Source organism: Gracilinanus agilis, chromosome 4 (assembly GCF_016433145.1).
Source record: "Gracilinanus agilis isolate LMUSP501 chromosome 4, AgileGrace, whole genome shotgun sequence".
Classification (NCBI taxonomy): domain Eukaryota; kingdom Metazoa; phylum Chordata; class Mammalia; order Didelphimorphia; family Didelphidae; genus Gracilinanus; species Gracilinanus agilis.
Window position 1 is genome coordinate 479,549,183 of NC_058133.1, and position 22,687 is coordinate 479,571,869.

The following is a 22,687-nucleotide window of genomic DNA, read 5'->3' on the forward strand; positions in this document are numbered from 1 at the left end:
ATTGTGGCCTTTAGGGACACAACACCCCTATGATCTGGAAAATCCATGTAAAATTTTTTGGCCTTCCCTTTGCACAAGAGAAGGAAGTCTGAATTTTTTCTTTCTTTTATGGGGTGTTTACAGTCCCCTTCTATGTATGCATTTATGAGTTACTAAACTTTTTAAGATGGTTCTGTATTTCTGCCTTTTGTCATCTGCTAAATTTCAAGCTTTTTTTGCAAGCTTTATCTTTTTATTATTTTAACTTTAAAAAAGAATTTGTGTATTTGTGGTATTAAAAAATAAAATCTGTTGATACGAGTTGTATTTTCAGACCATTTATACTTTTATCAGGGAGCAGCAATCTTTTAGAGGTGGGATGTTAAGTTAGTGAACACCTTTAATTTTGATATATGGAGGGGATTAGTGACTAAGAACTTGTCATGTCATATTGCGAATGACTAGCTGATGATAGCAGCTGTTGAAATCACTGGCTCTCGTGCCAACCTTGGGAAGTTTGTTGTAGATTTCCAACAGACATTACATTACAGCCCAGGGGTTTTGGAGGTAAACCGCCATATTCCTTTACTTTGCATCATTAATTCATTGACCCTAGCCTTAGGGAATGCAACACTAGATGTCACATCTTCATTCTGCTGTATGATTTTGGTTTTTCTGTCTTACAACCAGGTCTTACCATGTGGGCAACTTGCTGCAACTGGTTCTGCCAGGATGGACATTCTGAGGAGATTCAGCTGCCCCAGGGAGCCAGAACACAAGCATATTCCAATCCTGGATATAGTTCCTTCCCTTCCCCTACGGGCTCCGAACCTAGCTGCAAGTCCTGTGGGGCCCACTTTGGCAGCACAACCAGAAAGGTAAGCAGCAAGCCTTCTTCCTCCTCCTCCTCCTTCTTCTGCTGAGTCACTGTGTTGTGGCCTTGGATAAACCATCTAACCCTTGACTACTCTCAGGATACAGACCTCCTTCACAGGATTGTAGGGGAGTAATAGATGAAACCAGTGCTGAAGCCCTTGGCAAATTGTTAAGTTGTTTCAGTTGTGTTTGACTTCCCATGACCCTATTTGGTGTTTTCTCAGCAAGGATAATGGTTTGCCAATCTCTTCTCCAGGTCATTTTATAGAAGTGGAAACTGAGGCAAACAATTAAGCTTGCCCAGGATCCTGCAGTTACTAAGTGTTTGAGGCCAGACTTGAATTCAAGAAGATGAGTATTCCTGACTCCAGGCCTGGCCATTTATCTACTTGCCTTCCCTACCCAAAATAATAAGGGGTAAATGTAAGTAACTCCTGAGTTACCCATTATAAAAATTTGTTTTCTTTATTGAGGGCAATTTGAAGCACCCGTAAAGACAGAAAAAGGCCTAAAATGACAGACAGACTTGCAATTTGTTTCATTTGAAATGCTTTGTGATCAGTCTTTAGAGATTTCCTGGCAGAAAGGAAAGCAATGTACAATATAATGGTTTATGGCTGTGGGCCACCACTGGGTGATGCCTGAGTGATTGGATGTTCCCAGCAGCCAAGAGTTAGAGAGTATCAACATGGATTTCTAAATGACTTAATTTACCCTTACTTTTGAGAAACCCCAGGATTAAGCACACTTATTTTGATTTGAATGTTAAAAGTACCTTTTTTTTTTGAGGCTTCTCTATTGGATGAAAGTTTCCTCTCCAGAAGCCCAGCTCCTGAGTTTGACCTTTGTCTTTAATTTGTTACTGCTGACCATTCTCTAATGCCATAGCTGCTGAATGTTAGGAGGTTTACACACCTGTATATGTTTAATCTTTGTAGGTTTCCCAAAAGGTATAAAGAGACTCTCAGGTTCAGTATCTTTTTGGAGTTGGCGCTAAGAACTGTGTCTTCTCCCAGGGCTGTGGTTTCCAGCGTCTCAGAGCCTTTGGTTCTGTATGGAATTTGTTTGTGACTCTGTGTGGTGCCCAGATTAATGAACCTATCCCTTTATTTGATTAAAGAGTGGGTTTTCTGACTATTTGGAAGTTTTGTATTTATATCCAAGTTTAACAAGGGATAAGAGGAAGAATACCCTGACCCATATAAATGACTTCTGAACCTACCCTTAAAGGAGGTTTTGGTTGTTGGGAAAACCCTTTACTTAGTGATTACTTTTCCAACTTCAAATTGTAAAGGATTGACATTTTTTAGGCATGAACATCAGTGTAAGTAAGGGGTTGGGCAGAAAGCAGAACCCTTATGTAATTGGTAATTCTCATGAGAATTGACCCTGAGAGAATTCTTCATGTTGACATGTATATCTCTTTTTGGAGTCAGAACAACTGGTTAAGGAGCAAGTTTGCAGTTTTTTAAGTAGAGTAGATCTGGTTAGAGACATGTAGCTAGAATCCTTCCTGCTACTCCGACAGAAAAGCTATTTGGTACAATTACTAATAATGGAAAAATTTTCTGGATTAGTTGAATTCCTTTGAATTGAAGTTCCTTCTGGGTTTTCAGAGTGGCTCCTTCTGCTTTTGTTAAACTCAGCCTTTCAGTGATGATAGGTAGAGTGGCAAGGGGAATGCCGCTCGGCGATATAGAAATGAAATTTGGATAAAACACTGGCTCTTCTCATGAAGTTTATAGTCTAAGAGGGGATTTCAGTACAATCATAGATAATAACTAATAATACAATAGATGATGACCTTATCATCTATAGGTGCTCCTTTCTTCCATCCCAGCTAGTCTTTTTGGAGTATCAAATTCACCCTCTCATGGCCTGGGAAGTGAACATCACTTAGGGAGTGGAATCTCAGAGAGGACTGAACAGAGAGAGAACATTTAAAAGCAGGGAAACAGAGGGGATAGTGCAGAGAGCAGCTTCATTTGGAACACTGATAATCTGGAAGGGAGCAATATGAGATGGGCTGGAGAGGAATTGTGGCAAGAGGTTATGGAGAACTTTGCAGGCCAGGGACCACAGAAAACTCTTGTGCAGAAGAGTGACATGAAATGAGCAGAGTTATTGATGAGAAAAAGATGCTGACAGTGGTTGGTAGGATGAGTGGGAAGATGGCAGGGTTGGAGAGAGAAATTTAGGAGTAAGCCATGTAAAAGTTCTACTAAATCACATTCATAGAATGCTAACTATTTGCAAAGCTCCTTTGCAATTCATTATCTCATGTGATTTAATTTGTCAAAACCCTGTGACTTCAGTGGGCATAGACTATTTTTATTTTACAAATGAGAAAACTGTGACTCAGGTTCAGTATGTTGTCCAAGGTCATAAACATTGGATTTCACAGTGGGGCATACAGGCAATACAGTGGATAGAGAGCACGGGGCCTGGAATCAGGGAAGGTCTGAATTCAGATGTAGCCTCAGACACTTAATAACTATGTGACCTTGTTGCTTATTCTAGAACTTTGATAGTGGAAAAAAGTAGGATTTGTAGGGGTGGGGCAGCATTTAGGTGAAGGTTCTTTGAAAGCATGGTCACTGTCTATTTTAAGCTCCTTGAGGATGGAAAATTTTTATTTTGTTTTCTCTTTGTATACATGGATGCTTGATAATGCTTATCAAATTGATTGTTTGAAAGCAGGGAAGGTGCTTGTAGAGAGGGAGTGATCGAAGCTGAGTCAGAAATAGGTATTAATCGACATTCTGGAGGAGGAGTGGGTAGGATATGGATTGAGATGACATATAGAAAGGTTTGGGAGTTTTGCTGTGGAATAGGGACTGTTGTTCCTTTTGAAGGTGGAGAGAACTTTAAAAGAATGGGTGCTGTGAGTCCTATTTGAGTGGGAGAAGAAGGTAGATTAGGGACTTCACACCAGATGGCCTAGATTTCTTTTGTAAAGAAAAGGTGGCATTTCTTCTTCCAGGGTTGAGGGTTTATGAATATGAATTAAGGGCTTAAGAAGGGTGGAGTTTGGTGCATATTCAGGTATCACTTCAAAGTAGTGAGCAGATAAAAAGGATGCTCTGTAGGACCCTCAGACTTGCTGATCTGGTTTGTCTCACAGCTTTCCCCATTCACTGGTTTTCAATCTGTACTCTCCTCTGAACTACAGCATCTTTGGTCTGCCTAGTCCCTGAGAACCTGCTTGGCTTCCAGGGCCTGCAATATCCAATTCTGCAATGCCTCCCTCAGCCACTACAGTAGAAGGAAGAAAGAAGACTGTGCCAGACTCATCTGCTTCACTTACCCTTACTACTCTGTTGCCTCAAGCCAGGACATATCTAGTTTGGAATCCTTGGAGATTTAAGTGTGTTTTTGTGGGGTTCATTTATTAGGAAGAAGAAATTTAGTCAAACCAGGAACTTAGAAGTGCAAAGAAAGAGATTAGCTGGTATATAGCCTATTCACTCTTGTGTCTGCTTTTTGTTCTCTGGGCTCAGCTGATTGGCTCTAGGCCTAGAAGACAGCCCACTGACTAGAAGTATATTTTCCTTCCTAACCAGAACACCCCTTCACTGAGTCAGAGATATGTTCCACTGGATTCTTGGGATTTAGTGCTCCGGTCTATTCTGCAAGGAAGCCTTCAAATGGCATGGAGAGTTTTTTTTTTTTTTTTTAAATTTTTAACTATAACCTCTGTTTTAGAATTACTACTAAGTATTGGTTCTAAGGCAGAAGAGCTTTAAGGGCCAGGTAGTGAAGGTTGAGTGACTTTCCCAAGATCACACAGATGGGAAGTATCTGAGGTCAGATTTGAACCCAGGACCTGCTGTCTCTAGGCCTGACTCTCAATCCACTGAACCACCTACCTGCCCCAGCATGGAGGGTTCTTATTAATAAAACTGAATGGGGCCTGTCATTTTACTAACAAAAGCTCACATTCTAATGAGGGAAACAACATGCATGAACATATAAAGCACATATAAAGTAACCTTAGAGGGGAAGGCACCAGGCAGTTGCTGGGGGAACAAGAAAGACTTCAATTTTGAAGGTGGGGCTTGAGCTGAGTTTTGATTCCAATAGATGACAGTGCAGAGGGAGAATATTCTAGGAATGAGCTATATCTAGCCAGCTCTAGTAGAAAGGGTTTGTTATATAATATATATGAGTTTCCTACATGAAGAGTAGCAAGAATGGCTAGACTATAAAAGGTGGGGGTGGAAGAGAATAATCTGTAAGAAGACTGGAAATGACAGTGAGCCCAGGAGAGTAGTTTTGAATGCCAAACAAAAAAGTATATATTTTTATCATAAGAGGCAGTAAGTAGAGAGCTACTAGAGTTGAGTGGAGGATGAGGGTGGCATGGGGTGGCATGGTTTGACCTTCAGGCAGGTCACTTGGCAGCTGTGGAGGATGGTTTGGAATGGAGGAGAGGCTAGAGGCAAAAGGAGACTAATTGCGAGACTATTTCAGTAGATCAGGCAAGAGAAGGTGAGGCTCTTAAGGCAATGAAGAGGCCATATGTATAGTTGGAGGGAAGGAGACAGATGCAAGAGGTGCTGCCAAGTTTAGAAACAGCAAGATATGAGAACATTTTGGATGTGGGAGGCAAGGGAGAATGTGGAATCAAAGGTGACACTGATCCTGGGTGACTGGAAGGATGATGGGTGGTCCCTGGACAAAAATTGAGAGGTCATAAAGAAAAGTGGGTTTGGGCCAAAAGCTAATGAGCTTTGTGTTGAGGTAGCCCGGTCTGCCATAATACCCTCAACATAATACGTTTTTACCAAAGATTGTACTGAATGGATTGAATGAATAACGGGCACAGAGGAAGAGCTAGGATGTGCTGGCAGTTTGGTAGAGAAATTGGTAACAATGGTTTAATCTTTTTTTCCCCCCAAGATAACTTTCTCTTCCTTGTTTTTCTTGGCAGTGTTTTTCAGGTGCTTAACATTTTAGTTAAGTATTCTTGGTAGTTTCATAGGAACATTTCCTAGGGATAATTCATCTTCCAACCATCTTGCCCCTCTATTTTTTGAGTAGCTTTTAGTGTTTACGTATTAGTATTTCTTTTGCTAATTTTATCTGTATTTGTTGACAGGTTGATTTTTTCTTTTCTTTTCTTCTTTTCTGTCTCTTTAGACTAGGATTTTAGCCCCAGGCATTATCTTACTCATTTATGGCACATCTCAGAGAGCTGCTTATTCAGAATCCCTGGTGAGCAGGGGTACATGGTTAGCTATAGCTCAGATTTAAATGTTGCTGTCTTTGCGTTTTGATCTCGAACCTAACAAGCCAAGTACATTTGGAAAGAAGACCTTGGGACCACTGGGAACCTCACAGATTGGTAGAACAACTCAAAGCTTTTATAATTTATTAGGTATTGCGCAAAGCAGTGTCTTGTAAAACTACATTGACTTGAGTAATGTTCCTCGGCACAACCTGAGGCTTTATGACTCTCAAGTCTCTAGATTTCAATATCTATCATCCTAAACTTGGACTAATCGAGTACATCACATTCCCAATAGAAAAGCTTCACATATGGATGAACTTAAAAAAAATACATCCATTTTCCAGTTGAATGCTGCTGTTCCCAGAATTGCTATAATCAGTGCATGTGGGCATGCAATTCAGTCAGGCAGTCTGGAAATTTTACTATGGCACTAGAACTATACAGAGATTATCAGGTTGGTTTTTTCTCCCTAAGCCTGAAGAGTCAAAATCGAGATGGGACAAAGCTATGTGTCAAATAAATAGAATATGTTTATTTTTGTTTTGTTATTACATTGGTGGCATATGTGAAAACAACATGAACTGTCTGTACTTTTGATTCAGTTCCATCCACAACTATTGAATATTTGGAGAATTATCTGGATATGCAAGTCTCGTGGTCTCCAGGGTTTTTGTGTTTAAAAGCAATGAAGCAGAGCTGGCAGGTTAAAACTAAAGTTAGAGAAAGGAGAAGTGGTAGCATCTTTTGAAAGGATTTGTGAAGAGTGTTTCACTTCCATGGTACATGAGTGGAACCTGCTCTTCCACGTAGGAAAAGGACTCCACCAATGTCACTGTGATCTCTTACCCTGTGAGAGGAAGAGCTGAAACACTTAGACTTATTTGCTTTTGGAGCTATTGATAAACTCTTAGTATCTCCTTTGAGTGTTAATATATCTTTTTGTCAGATATTAGCAGTTTGCATGTCAGATACTTAACTGACATTTTCTAAAAAAGTATGCTCTCACAGATGAGAACTCTGATATTCAGAAACTTCTGATAACTGTCTAAATATTTGCCTTGGATGTGGTCTTATGCACCACCAAGTTCCTAGCATCTTCACTAAACTTGTCTGTAGGTAGACATCATTGGGGTCAGAGTCCTGGATTCGGAGTTGGGAATGTGGACAAGGCAGGTTGCCACAAGGTTCAGTGGGACTTGCCAAGAACCTCGGTTGATTGACTGTCTATTGGTCTGAGAATAGTATCCTCCAGTTTCCCCTCTGGGCTTGATTAGGCTGAGCTTTGAGAAATGTGTCATGCCCTGTAAGAGGTGGGAGATTTCTTGCTGAGCCATAGCACTGCCCAGTTCTGTATTCATTTTCTCCCCCTTCCTTCCACTGAGCAGCACACGTGCTTGGACTGTAAGAAGAATTTCTGCATTTCCTGCTCGAGCCAAGTAGGGAGCGGGCCCCGCCTCTGCCACCTCTGCCAGCGTTTCCGAGCCACAGCCTTTCATCGAGAAGAGCTGATGAAAATGAAGGTGAAGGACCTGAGGGACTACCTCACCCTCCATGACATCTCCTCTGAGATGTGCAGGGAGAAGGAGGAACTGGTGTTCTTGGTGCTTGGTCAGCAGCCGGTGATCACCCAGGAGGACAGGACTTTTAATACCCCTTTCCCTTCAGGCCTCCCTGAGAATCAGGCCTTTCTGGCCCAGCCTCACACCAGCACAGCACCTCCTACCTCTCCCAACCTTCCTTCATCACCAGCACAGCCCACCTCCACTCCCTCAGCCCAGGCTCAGGAAAACCAGCAGGTATGGGCCCCCTTTCAGTCTGTACCACTCTGAGCCTAACTGCTTTCTGCTCCCAAATTCTGAAATTGTTGGAGAGTGTGTGTGCGTTTCTTGTTTCCTTGATTCTTTTAACTCCCTCTGTTCATCCTTTTTTCTGTAAAGTCAGGAGCTGCTCACTGGACTTTGCTTTGGCAACTTTAACAGGGAAGAAGTGACTCTTTCTTGGATGTATGCTCCTAGGAGACTATTTGAAATGTGTTTTTCATTACCTTTCGTGGTTGTAATTTGCTGAATGTAGGTACTTCATTTGGGGTTTTTGTAATGATAATAATAGTCTAGCATTTCCAAAAATAATTTTGAGAAAACCTATGTACTAGCCTCTGAATTCAGCCAGCTATCAGAAATAAATATTTCTAAAATATACCAGACCTAAACCCCTGTCCTTCCTACCTTGTCTTACTTGCTAAGGAAGGGTCATCTCAACTTTCCAAACTTTACAAGTAGACCCAGCCACCTATGTGCCTGCCGTGGGACTTGTGGGTTTGGTGATCAAATCCAAGAAATTGCCTCTTTCAGTTTTTAGCCAGTTTTATAGCCCAAAGTGGCCTTGTTTCTCTCTTACTGTGTACTAGGGAGCAGTGAGCTGAGAGCCATGAACCCATAAGGAGATGCCTTAGTTTTACCCTCTTATTCAGGGCTAGATTAAGATTCACTAATTTCTACTTTTGGCTGTGTTACTGATTCTTGAGTCTCCTTGGGCAAATGCCTTTATTTGTTAACCTTTAAATTGAAATGGAGATGGCAGGCCTGAACCCCTGACTATTTCCACAGGATGTTTGGAAGGATTAGTGAGTTATCATATATAAAGAGCTTTGAGCTACTTAAGGAGAGGTGTCCACTTTTAAAAGTCTGCTGTTATTCTCTCATGTGTTCTATGGCATGCTCCTTCACACAAGTCATTTGCCAGGATTTGGTATCTTGATTCAGCTCTTCATGGGCATTGGAGCTGAAAGTCCAGTTTGAGATCATAATTTTAACTGCAGTGCAACATTTCACTGGGTATTTGCTTGGACACTGAAGAGTTTTTCATTGTCTGTAGGATGCCAGGATGCCTTTTTCCCTTTAACATTGTTTTGCTTTCATCTCTAGCTAGTAGAACCTGGGCCTTCTGGAGCACACTAACAGTGTTTGTGGAAAGAATATAACTAGGAAAGGAACTTGAGGAAGAAATTATTTTCCTTAATAAAACCTTCATGGGTCTTTCATTGATGAGTATGAATAGAAGTACTTTGTTTTTAAGGAGAGTATTTTCTGCAATTCACACTGACAGGGCACCAAGATACTTGTGCTATGTGAATGGCCACAAGGATGGAAGGTCACAGCTTTCAGACACAGGATGTTATTGATCACTTTTCTCTTGATGCTTTCAGAGCATATCGCATATCTTGAGTATCTTCTGGGCAAGGAGGGAGGGCTGGTAGGTGGTAGGGGTGTGCTTATTTTGCAAAAGGAGGAAAACAACCAAGTCATATGTTTCCTTAAACTATGCACCAAAGATGATAATGGAGCTAGATCTTCTCTTACTTTAGAACTCTGGAGTCAGAGTAGCATTATTGGAATACAGAGTATATCTAACTTTAAGTAAGTTAGATTGTAACTAAACTTCTTCCCCTAAATTCTCTAGTCCCTTTAAAGAATGGCAAGAGGCTAATTTAAGTCATGTATGAAGGAGGTTCCTAGAAAAAGAAATCTTTTGGAATCTTATAAACCCTGGCTCTTTCTAGATTAAATAGCAGGTGATTGGGGACAGAAGGTAACATCTGTTTCCCAGGATTCTTCCTTGACCCCCTTCCCATTCAAAGCACAGAATGGGAAGGGGGGAGGAGAGAGGTGAAGTCCAATAGCAGGAGGAATCAAACCGTTGTAGGGCTTTAATTTGGTACAATGTTCTAGGCTGATTTCAGAGGAAGTGGCTAGTTTATGAGTTTATGGTCTGAATCCTTTTGATGTTGGTGAAGGAAATCCAGGTATTTTACTTTTAACTGTAACAAGAAAGCCCTACTATTAAACTCTTAGGAGAAATCTTTGCATTCTAGATGGGAACATTTGAAGTCTTAGCATACTATGCAGAATAAATCTCTTAAAGGGGAAATTGTACACATTTGTATGCTAATATGGTGTGGGACTTGTGTTCAAATCTAGAGATAATAATTTTCTTGTACTCTGCCTCAGTGAAACCAGACAGGTGCATTACACTTAGTTCTGGGTATTCTACTTGAAAGAGAATGTTGGCAAATGAGAATGCATCCAGGGTGGCCTAGGCAAGAATGTTGAGGGACCTAGAAGTCATATCCTATGAGGAATCATTGAAGGGATGGGATGTCTTGGAAAGGGGGAAAAGAAGAGACTTTCAGGGGATGGTATGATAGTTGTTCTTGAATGTTAGTAATAACTGATTTTAAAAAACCTAAATTTTCAATTAATCCTCATAACAACTTTTTGTAGATTTACTCTGTGACCTGCAGAAGAAGGCAGAACAAGTATCAGCAGGTAGAAATTCTGGAGAGGGTAAATTTTGGCTGGATGTGATGAATAACTTCCTAAGTAGTTTGAGCAGTAGAACATTGTAATGGTCTAGCCCAGGCAAGTAGTCAGTTTTTCTTGTTTTAAGTATTCAAGATCAGATGCCAATATGTTAGAGATGTTCTAGGAAGGACGCTCTGGACTATGAACTCTGAGGCTCCTTCCTACCCACAAGAGGCTGTGATTCTTTATACATTGTTCAGTCCACATAGTCGGCATGTTGGTGGAAATTTAACAAGGGATACAAATAAATAAATGAGGAACAAACTGGGCTTGGTAATCCTTGTTTCTTGCATATTCTCGTTCTCAAACTCAGTGGTGCTCACCAGTGTTAATGAATCACAACTGATATGAGCCATTATCCATGAGCTAGGAGCTATGGAGCTTTTTTCTAATTAAATATTTTTCCCTATTATAAGTTAAAACAAATTTTAATATTAAAAAAAACTCCTTATCTTCTGTTTTAGAATCAATATTGTGTATTGTTTCCAAGACAGAAGAGCAGTAAGGGCTAGGCAGTGGGGGTAAAGTGATTTGCACAGAGTCATATAACTAGGAAGTGTCTCAACTCATCTTTAGGCTTGGTTCTTAGTCCACTGAGTCACCTAGCTTCCCCCTTAACTTTTTTTTTTAATTTGAGTTCCAAATTTTTCCCATTTTCCTTTTCTACCCTCATTAAGAATAATTTGATAATTTGATTTGGTAATTTGATCAGGTTATACTTGCTCAGATATGTAAAACATTTCTGTATTAATCAAGTTGTGAAAAAAACCAGACCAAAAAGAAAAACTGCAATAAAAAAAATAAAAAATAGTATGCTTTGATTTGCATTCAGACTCCATCAGTTCTTTCTCTGGAGATGGATTGCATATTTCATCTAAGTCCTTGTCTTGGTTCTTTGTATTGTGGAGAATGTTTCATATAATATTACTGTTGCTGTATACCCTGTTCCTCTCAGTTCTTCTGAATGACTTTGTTTATTTTCACAGTCACTCTGTAAAGGTAGTTTAGTGCTGGGGGAGAGCACAGTTTGGGGCTGTTGTTTTGGGATGCTCTTCACTCTTGTTGACAGGTTTCTGGGTAGATTGTGAATTTCACTGTCAGCTTAGACTATAGTAAAAAGGGGCTGGTGCTACAGAATCCCAGCAGTTACCCATGAATTCTCTGAGCCTGTAGCCGTGACAAAATTTTTATTTCCTACAGGCTAATGGCCATGTGCCACAGGACCAAGAAGAAGTAATATGTCTGGAGAATGTAGCAGGTGTCCCCATGGAGGACGAAACGCAGGTGAGGCAGCTCATGTGGGACTTTGTTCCTTCTCAACTATTGCTGAGATACTGGGTAGGAAAAGGGAAGAGCATCGCCTTGGCCTAATGCAGGAAAACCAGTGTAGACCTAAGTATTCTGTCCTATCCAGGATCTCAGCATCCTAAAGAACCAGAGATGCCTAGCTTGGGTGCTGTTACATTTCACCCTTTATGGCTTTCACCAGGGGCAGGATTCTTAGGGTACTGTGTAGTTAACTCTTTCCCCTTCTTCCAGCCAGTCTGGATAAAGCAAATAAGCCAGAGCCACAGGTCTCACCTTTCACAAACCGCAGGAGCAGAGGTGGAGAATTGGGAAAGGTTTGAAATGAGAGCTGTGAGAATGGAGCTCTGAAAGCTAGGGAAACTGAACCAGTGACAGAGCTCTGCATGGGACTGAGTAGAGAGCCAGGGTTCATGGACTAAAAACGATTTCCTTCTTTGGAAGTTAGGGGCCTGTGATTAGGGCCATCACCAAAAAGAAGCTGAAGGGAGTGCCAGGGACCTGTGGAGAGGTGCACTTAGGTGGAGAAAAACTGGGATCATTGTTCAATGCCTTTTAACTTTGCAGTCTATTGACTCTGAGGACAACTTGGTACCGGGGCGGAGGGCTTCACTGTCTGATCTGGTAAATGTGGAAGACATTGAGGCCCTCACTGTGCGACAGCTGAAGGAGATCCTGGCTCGAAACTTTGTGAATTACAAAGGCTGCTGTGAGAAGTGGGAGCTAATGGAGAGGGTGACCCGGCTGTACAGGGAACAGAAGGACCTCCAGAATTTAGGTAATGGGCAGCATTGGGACTTGTGTGTGCTTTCTTGGATGCCTCCTGTGCAGATACTTCATTCTGGCTAAATCTGCATTCCTAACTGAGAAAAATCATTTTGCTGTCCCAGAGAGCTCTCTATGTTGTGGGTGCTCCTAGAATGAATCACCCTGTTCCACATAGGAGATCTCTCTAAACTCTGCTTGGGTTGATGACAGCAGCCATAATTGTTCCTATTTTTTTTCCCTGAGGCTTAGTCCAACTTTGTAGTTTTCCAGTATAAACCTCTCTTCCCACTTGGTTCATGCAAACCTGTACCAAATTCCTGTTTCTAAGATTGAGACAAAGGAATGAACAGTTTTTATCTTGTTCTCTAGTTCTTGGCACACTGGATGTGCCAGTGGGGAAAGAAGTCAGAAGTAACCTGTGGGCTGGAGGTAGGGAGGATTTTCTTGTCTGCCATGTGGCCAAATAATAGCTTCCTTTTCTCTCTCTCTCTCTTTCTCTCTCTCTCTCTCTCTTTCTCTCTCTCTCTCTCTCTCTCTCTCTCTCTCTCTCTCTCTCTCTCTGGCAGTTTCTGGCACTGGAGATCAAAATGGTATGTACTGTTTATTTTCTTTGAGAACTGGTTTATTATTTTTTCCTTCCTCTCCTCCTTCCCCCTCCCTACTTCTGATTCCTGTTAACAGTCTAAGGTCTGAGCATCTAGGTATCACAGAGAAATGTGTGGGAAATTTAGAGATAACTAGGGCTTGTCAGCATCTTCCTGACATCTTTCTAACTCTGCCCCTGATGATGGAAGAACCGCAGTAGACCCTTGAGCAAGCTCATTTGCAAGTCTCTGTGTTGCTGGAGTTTAGAAGCTGTGGCTCATAAAATATTTAACAAAGCTAGTAGTGGCTTACATCACACTTACCCTATTTTTCCTTTTTGTGGCACTGAGCTGTTTCCACCTTCCCTCTTTTCCCTTGGTTGGTGGACTCTGTGAAGGCAGTCTTTGAGAAAGATCTGCAAGCCTATTCCTTCCCAGCAGCCTCAGTAGCAGATTGTCCTGTTTGCCCAGATGGAGGACATGGAGCTTTTGGGGAGTCTTGTTAGTGCAAAGTCTTCCAAATGAGATGGTTTAGGTTAGACTGTGTTCTTGAAAGGCATGTAGAAGGAGTATAACACATCTCAGCCTTCCAGGCCAGGCAAACAGAGACTAGTGTTCTCCTTTCAGTTGCCTGCCTTCTTCTGAGCCTATTTCTTCTTCCTTGATTACTAGGAAATATCCATTAGTCTGACGAGCCCCCATCCTGCAGAAGTAGGGCTTGGGATGTCAATGTGGTCTCTTATTTTTTTTGAAAGAGAATGAATGTTTATTATGTGTCAGGCACTCTTCTAAGTGCTTTACAAATATTATCTCATTTGATCTTCACATGAACCTTTTGAGATAGGTGTTATATTTTTCATTGTTCAACTGTTATTTTATTATTTTTACATATTTATATGTATTTTTACCAGTTACATGTAATAACATATTTCCACACATTTTCTTCTAAGTTATATGATTGAATTTATCTCCCTCTATCCCTTTCCTGCTCCCTCCCTGTGCTGTCAGGTGATTTGTTCAGCATTATACATGTATTATCATGCAAAACATATTTCTTTATTGTTCATTTTTGTAATCTCATTTGAGTAATCTTATAAAATCCAAACCCCAAAATATAAACCCAAATAAACAGTTGAAAAATTGTATGCTTTGATCTGCATTCTGATTCTTAACAGTTTTTCCTCTGGAGGTAAATAGCATTCTTTGTCCTGAGTGCCTCAGAATTGTCCCCGATCATTATATTGCTAATAACCGCAAAGTTTATCACATTTGCTCATCCCACAGAATTGCAGTTAGGTGTATAATGCTCTCCTGGTTCTTCTTTATTTCACTCTGCGTCAGTTCATGGAAGTCTTTCCAGCTCTTTTTGAAATCATCCTGTTTATTATTCCTTATAACACAATAGTATCCCATTACTATCATGTACCACAATTTGTTCAGCCAGTTCCCACTTGATAGACATCTCTTTAATTTCTATGCCACCATAAAAAGAGCCGCTATAAAATTTTTTGTACAAACAGGTCCTTTCCCCCTTTTTAAATCTCTCCTGAATACAGACCTACTAGTGGTATTAAGTCAAAGGGTCTGCTTTGTTTTTTTTTTTTTTTTTTAGACCCTTAACTTCGGTGTATTGTCTCATAGGTGGAAGAGTGGTAAGGGTGGGCAATGGGGGTCAAGTGACTTGCCCAGGGTCACACAGCTGGGAAGTGGCTGAGGCCGGATTTGAACCTAGGACCTCCTGTCTCTAGGCCTGACTCTCACTCCACTGAGCTACCCAGCTGCCCTCTGCATTGTTTTATAGCCCTTTGGGCTTCATTTCAAATCACCCTCCAGAATGGTTGGATCATTTCAGTGTGGTCTCTTCTGAAGAAAACAGTTTAAGATTGTGGGGCTTGGGCTACTTACATGTAGACACCATTGAGCTTTTCAGAAAACTACCTACGGACATGATCTCATTAGACAGACCTTAGGGTTGGGGATGGAGGGATTCTAGGGTGGTTATGGTGCCATTCTCCTTAGAAGCGCTTGTTATTACTGACCAGGACAAGGAGCACCCTCTTTAGATTTCTTTTCTGTTTTGCTCAGCTTGTCCCTAGGAAGGTACCTTGTTATTTTTGAGACAGAATCTTTTTCCTTGGGCTAATAGAAACAACAGGAGAACAAGTCATTGAAATTCAGATAACTTCCTCTATGCCTTTGGCTGACATAGTCACCTAATGTATTTCTTTAAATTTTCTCCTCTTCCCTTTGGCCCTGTCCAGAAAAAAGGAGGAGGAAGGAAAGCAGAAGCAGCTGAGGGGCTTGGGTGAGTGACTGTTAGTCCATCAGGGCTAGCCAGGCCTTTTGCATGCTGGAGTACAGGTTCTTTGAGGAATCCCCTGACACAGTTACCCAAGATGGGTTCTTCTTTCCAGTAACAACTCCAGGGATCAAGGCCCTCAAATCTAGAGCTAGGCGGAAAATGACCCAGTGCAAGATCTCCATTTTACAGAGGAAGAAACTGAAACTGGAAGAGGCTGCTCCAGGGCATGCCCATCATCCAGATAGTCGATGATGGACCCATGTTGAACCCAGATCCTGATTCCAAATCCAGCATTTTCACCATGCCACATTGCCTCCATTGAGAACGCAGCTGCTATTAAAATGACTCTTGGTAGCTAGATGGCTCAACTGGATAGAGTTCCAGGCCTGGAGACAGGAGGCCCTGGGTTCAAATGTGGCCTTAGATACTTACCTGGGTGACCCATGGCAAATCATGTAACCTTGTTTGTCTCACCTTTGTCCCTCTGTTTTAGAGCTGTTACTAAGACAGTAAGGGTTTTAAAAAGTTCCAGGGATCTTGGCTGCCATGTCACTATTGACTGATATGGAGTCTGCCATGATCACCTTGGACCATGAAGCCCCTTTCCAGTGCCCTTTGGTTAGGCCAGGCTCCCTGTCTCCTCCTGTCCTTGTGCACAGAAAGCTTGTCCCAAGCGTGGGGGGGAGAGGTATGCTGTCTACTCCTGCTGTTAGGAGTATAAGGTTAGCTGAGCTCAAGCATAATCTCTACCACTGCTTCATGGTCCTGCTTGCATTTTGCCAGAAAGATGCGGCTGAGATTAATGCACAGCCAGAAGGCAACAACAGTTCGTCCTCCATTCAGTTGGTAAGATAGTCCAGAGAATTAGGGAACTTGACAGCTAGAAGAGATGGTGCAGATCACCTAATCCAGCCCTGTTGTTTCATAGAGGAGGGGGAAAGGGAAGTGCAGGGCGCTTCAGAAATTGTTCAAGATTACAAAATGGGCTAATTGACAAACCTGGGACAGGAATTTGGGTTTTTCAAAACTAGTCCATGTCCAACGTCCTAAAGCAAATTCAACTCTACTCTTAGGTCACTTGATTCAGGGTAAAAACACTCTACTGGGATGGAATGAGAAAGAAAAGAGGAGGAATTGGAGCTTAAATTATTTCATGAGACTAAAAGGAGCTTAACCACTTGAATTTGCAAAAGAATTTCCTATTCACAAATTTTCTGCCTACCTAGCCCCAAAAGCTGGAAATTCTTTGCTAAAAAAACCTTTAAAAGTAGACTCTCTTGACACACTTATAAAAAGAGGCTCACCATTTCAATTTGCCCACCGCCTTGGAGGCAAGATAAACAAAACTTCAAATTTGTAACTGGCAGGACATTGATAATTTGCTGCCTTAGTAACCTTGTTAACTGGTTCCTTAAAGGCCCATCCAGACTGTGATTTCCCTAAGTCCAAAGACACCAGCAATGGTGGGCAGCCAGAGAGTCAAGCAGAGCTGGCTGAGAGTCCTTTCCTTGTCAGGTAAACTTCCTTGAATGAAGCTCCCAGACACATGTATGATGGTGACAGAGGCATCTGCAGTGATGAGGCAGGAACAGTCTGGAGGAAATGAAGTTTGTGGAGGACCCAAGAAGCGAAGGCACAGTAACCAGGCTTTGTCAGTAGGAACCCTGGGGCTCCTGTAGCTTTGACTTTTGAGCTGAAAAGACCAGAATAGGAAAACCATAGCTGCTTCATTTGGTATTCCCATCTAGTTGCCTGGCCACTTAATCTCGGGCCAGAGATTTGTAATGGGCCTAACAACTGAGACTGATTTTCCTAGACCCTTCTGTTGGTTCATATTAGCCAGAGAAGAGTTAGCTGTAGATCTCTCATCTTTATCATATGGTCAACATTAGGCAACCTGCTGGGTATGGAGCTTCACACCAGCCACTGTTGATGGAAGGAGGAATAGAAAGGTAGAAAGAGACTCCCTGACTCCTTACCATTAGAGGAATTTCAGTCAAAACTGGACAACTACACATTGGGAATCCTGGAGGGGAGAATATAAATGCCATCTTGGGCCATGGCAGTGGTCCATCACTGCTGATAGTGGCCCCCAAGGGGCATTTATGGGACAGCATGCATTGTTGCTTTCCAGGATATTATGCTCAGAAGTTTGTGGATAAAAGCAACCCAGAAAGTTGTGGATCTTAGTGGAGTAGGAAGCACATTGGTTTAGGAGCTAAGAGATGCCTTCTCCCAGGACCAGCTTTGCCAGCAGCTTTCTGGGTGAGCAACTTCATGTCTTGAGTCTAAGTTTCAGGTTGTGCTAGACGAAAAAAATTTTAAATTAGGGTTTGCAGATAGATTATTGTATTTATTTATTTATTTGGCAGGGATAGGGTGGTATCAGTGCCTGAACTTAGATGGGGAAAAATACTAATTTATTTTTTGTAATCCTTGGTTTCCTTTGTAATCCTATGTATTTTATTTTCTGCATTAAAAACATTCAGAAATTAGGGGGACTTAGATCTATAGAGAAGGGAAGAATTTATGACCAAACAAGACATAGAGAGCATTATAAGATGTAAAATGAATAATTTTGATTATTGTTGTACAAAAAAGATTTTGTACAAACAAGACCAATGTAACCAAGACTAAAAGGGAAATCATAAACTAGGAAAATCTGTATAACATTTCTTTGATTAAGGCCTCATTTCTCAAATTTGTAGAGAACTAAGTCAAATCTACAAGAATACAGGTTGTTTCCCAGTTGACAGATGGTCAAAGGATATGAATAAGCAATTTTCAGATGAAGATATAAGAAACTATCAGTAATCATGAAAAAATGTTCCAAATTACTCCAAATTAAAGAAATGCAAATTAAATAAACTCCGAGGTACTCCTCATAACTATCAATTTGGCCAATATGACAGTAAAGGAAAGTGATAAATGTCGGAGAGGATGTAGCAAAATTAGGACACTAATGCATTGTTGGTGGAGTCATGAACTGATTTAACCATTCTGGAAGGCAATTTGGAACTATGCCCGAAGGACTACAACCTAGTAAAGGACTTTAATCCAGTAATATCATTACTGGGTCTGTATCCCAAAGAGATTTAAAAAAAAAAGAGGGTGGAGTAAAGGGCCTACTTTGGTATAGTATTTATAGCTGCTCTTTTTGTGGTAGCAAAGAATTAGAAATTGAGGGGATGTCCATCAATTGGGGAATGGCTGAACAAATTGTGGTATATGTTGGTGATAGAGTAGTATTATACTAAAAGAAATGAACAGGATGATTTCAGAAAAATCTGGAAAGACCCATATGAATTGATGCAGAACCAGGAGATCATTGTTTACAGTAACAGCAATATTGAGGAATGATCAACTATGAAAGACTTAGCTATCCTCAGCATACAATGACACAGGACAATTCTGAGGGACCTAAGACAAAGAACACTCTCCACCTTCAGAGAAAGAACTGTTGGACTTGGAAGGCGATCAAAACACATGTCTTAAAATTAGTTTATGGCTTTATTTGGGGATTTTGGTTTTATATGAGTATTCTCTTACAACAATGATCAATATGGAATTCTGTTTTACATGATGATGATAATAATAATAATTATAATCCAGACCAAATTGCTTACCATTTCCAGGAGGGGGAAGAGAAGGGAGTGAGACAATTTGAATTTTATAATTTTGGAAAATTGTTAGAAATTTTTACATGCAATTGGGAAAATAAAATATCTTTTTTAAACCCTCACCTTCCGTCTTGGAGTCAATACTGTGTATTGGCTCCAAGGCAGAAGAGTGGTAAGGGCTAGCTGGGCAATGGGGGTTAAGTGACTTGCTCAGGGTCACACAGCTGGAGTGTCTGAGGCCAGGTTTGAACCTAGGACCTCCCGTCTCTAGGCCTGGCTCTCAATCCATTGAGCTACCCAGCTGCCCCCTAAAATATCTTTTAAAAAAGAAAAAACAAAAAATATTATTCTGAGGAGTCCAAAGGCTCCCTCCCCCCCAACCCCCCACTGGTCTTTTAACTCGACTGTAACTCACCACTCTACCTCTGTTTATACTTAAACTTTTCCTGAATCTGCTTATATTTCCAGGTTGGATCTTGTTTGGGAGTATTGAATCCCTTTAGTGATTTGCTGCTTGACATTTGCCCCAAAGCTCCATTTTTCAAACTTCAAGAGATTCCTTTCCCTAAGTCTGAATGCTTTGGGGTTCACTGAGGAGGTCCATAGCCCCCCAGGCCATGTCATTGTAAGAGAACACAGAACAGAGAAGTGATGAGAGTTGGGTGGGTTAGTCAGGAGAGGCGCAAACATCCTCCCTGACCTCTCGCCTTCTTTCTTTGTGTGTGTAGGGGAGCCAGCGCCATCTAGCGCAGAGGAGAACCTCTGTAAGATCTGCATGGACTCGCCTATCGACTGTGTCCTATTGGAGTGTGGTCACATGGTCACCTGTACGAAGTGTGGAAAACGGATGAACGAGTGCCCCATCTGCCGCCAGTATGTGATCCGAGCTGTGCATGTCTTTAGATCCTGATGGCTGGAACCAGACCCCTCAGTGCCTGATGGGGCATAGCCAGCCCCAGCCTCCACATCTGCTCACTTGTGGCTTGACTTGAGAGAATTGCAAAGTATCACCCCAAGGCGATGGCCAGGAAGGACAGGAAGAAACCCAGAGAACTTCCTGGTTGTCTGGTTAATCCTGCTCTTTTCACCACAACATTTTCCATCTCAGTGTTGGAATCTGATAGGGCTTCCTTAGCCAAAGGGGATTTATTAGCCCTGCTTGGGGCAAAAATCAAATTGGGCTCAGTCCCTGTTTCATACGATCACTAGGTGACAATAAATTTGTGATGAACACAAACTTCCCACCATTCAGACCATGTGGGAGTGCTTTTTCCTCCCTTCAATACAAACCATAGTTTTTAAGGATCTTTTTTCTGCAAAATTATCAAAGTGATCCCTCGGATTTATTATAATTCACTTCTCTGTGGAGACAGCTCAGTGCTGATTTTTTTAATCATTCAGAAATCTTATTTTTTCCTATACACATGGTTGACTTTTCTGTCTGGCTTCTTGTATTTAATTCAGTCACTGCTAATATTCTCTCTTCTCATGTCTTCCTTTGGCTTCTTCACCTTAAGAGGCATTAATTGTCCTCGAGAATGGTTAACTGGCTATGAACTCTCACTAAAACCAAAAAGACTTTGTGCTATTAAACAAAAGCCACCCCGGCTTTTCCTGTCCTATCTGCCGTGTTGTGGGGAGGCAGGGAAGCTGCTCCCCAGACCATTGGGATCCAACCATGCCTGTGGATTTTGGCTGGCTCCTTGTTGTTGAGCCCCTTGTATGGTGCCTTAATTAGACTGACAAGAAAACAGAATTTTTATGCCAGTGAATGTTTTGCTCATTGAAAATGAAGCTTTGGAGGTTTTTGGAAAGTTTCAGTCCTGAGCATGAGATGGGAAGGTATTTGTCTCTGTAAAGGCTGCCTGATTAAGCAGCAGGATCTCTCCCAAGGTGAACTATGTGTAAAATCTCTACCTACTTTGCACATCAAAGAGACATTCTAAATGCTGGAGAGGCGGGAGAACTTCCTGGGCCATCCCTTCTAGGGTCAGTGGAAGACAAATGTGGGTAATTTACCTCTGTTCATTCAGTGCATTCTCTGACTCTCCATCCAGCTGCCTCAGCAGCTTCTCCCATGACCAGAAGTGCCTCCTGCCAGGTCCGCAGTCTGCTTTAGTTCTCATGACCTGCAGCCTCTGGTGAAGGCTCCTTCCTTTCCCGGCCACGCTCTCCATGAATGTACTCAATGGGACAGATACCCCAGGATCCTGGATATGGCTTCTCCCTGCTCTTGGACAGGGAGCAGAAAGTCTCACTGCCCGGCATCTTGGGGGAGCTCCTGTTGTTTCCATTCAGTATTAGAAGGAAGTCTGAGCTGCTCCTCCTGCCCAACAGCTGAGAACAGCAGAACAATGAGCAGGCTTGGTGTTGGCAGAGGGAGCAGGGGGACAGCAGCCGTGGTAGGCTCACTCCATTCTCAGGTTCCTGAGTTACTTTAAAAAGCCCCTGGCGTCTCGGCCAAGCACAAAACAGCTTCCAGAGTGGCTGGATGTGCTCTTCACCAGCTGCCCGAGACTTAGCCACTATGCAAACTATCCACCTAGAGCCTTAGCAGATCCACTGCAGCCTTGTTCCCTTTAATCACAAAGGGGGCAAACCACTCTCTCCTAAGGAGAATAGCAATATTGGTACGGACTTTTGAGTGATTTCCTTTACCCCCAACCAAGGGACAGTTTCAGGAAGGAACTGTCGGCTACCTACTCACTGGATATCCCTTCAGGAATCTTCACCCTTTTCACACCCGAAAATTCTGATGAAAATTCAGTGTCTTCCACTGCTGCTGCTGGTGGACACCAGTTTACAACCCAGAGCTTTTTTTTTTTTTTTTCCTTTTTTGGCAGAAATGTAAATTGGGAGTCTTGAGGCCTCATCCTACCATGTATGTCATCCTAGTGAGCAATTTGATTTTACTCTTGAATTACCTCCTGCCTCACTCCCCACATCCTTGGATACTTAATTTTCACAGCAATGGCTAATTATCCTTACAATATTTTCTTTCCTTTTGATATGGTTGCAATGAGATTTCTGGTTAATGAGACTTCTAGAAAACTGTCTGGTTCACAGTCTAGTGGTATAGATGGATCCAAACTAATAAAGAGCTGTAAAGAAATGAGTGCTTCATGTACATTGTATGAATTTGTCTTTCGAAAATTTCTGAGCTACTTGAAGTGGCCGATACCGAGATTCTGATTTCTAGTGGGTGTTCAAGCCCCAAATGTGTATTTTTTGTTACAGAGTTGTGCTTTATAATTTTGTAATAAAGTTGAAATATGATTGAAGAGGCCTGTCTTGATATCCGATGTGAGAGTTGGTTATGCCAGTGGCAAAGGCAGTAGCCAGGCAGCTGAGTTATATTAGACGCTCAATGCAACATTCATGAAGCTCTGGGTGCAAGGCTTTGTGTCCTGTACCTTAGACAGCAGAGGCAGAGGAAGAGTGCTGGGGCCTCCCCCACCCCTTTACCCCACATGGGACAGAGGAAGCTCTCCCATTGGGTTCCTGGGCAGAGGGATGGGGGACGTGTAAAAATGTCAGGCATGGTGGGGAGGGGGAGGGGATCAGCGCCAGAGTCCCTCTGCCTTTCTAGTCATGAACTGGAGTGGGGGGGGGGCTGAGTGCCATCTTTGGCACCCGTGCCATAGGTTCACCATCACGGC

The 22,687-nt window shown here is 42.0% G+C and overlaps 1 protein-coding gene across 1 annotated transcript; it reads left to right on the forward strand.

The window, feature by feature from the left end:
• Nucleotides 1–669: 669 nt before the first annotated feature.
• Nucleotides 670–22,309, forward strand: RFFL (ring finger and FYVE like domain containing E3 ubiquitin protein ligase). Its single transcript, XM_044676206.1, has 6 exons — nt 670–857; nt 7,474–7,884; nt 11,650–11,733; nt 12,322–12,532; nt 13,089–13,112; nt 19,757–22,309. Exons 1-6 carry the CDS (start codon nt 678–680, stop codon nt 19,936–19,938), a joined length of 1,092 nt encoding a protein of 363 aa, XP_044532141.1. The 5' UTR covers nt 670–677; the 3' UTR covers nt 19,939–22,309.
• Nucleotides 22,310–22,687: the final 378 nt, after the last annotated feature.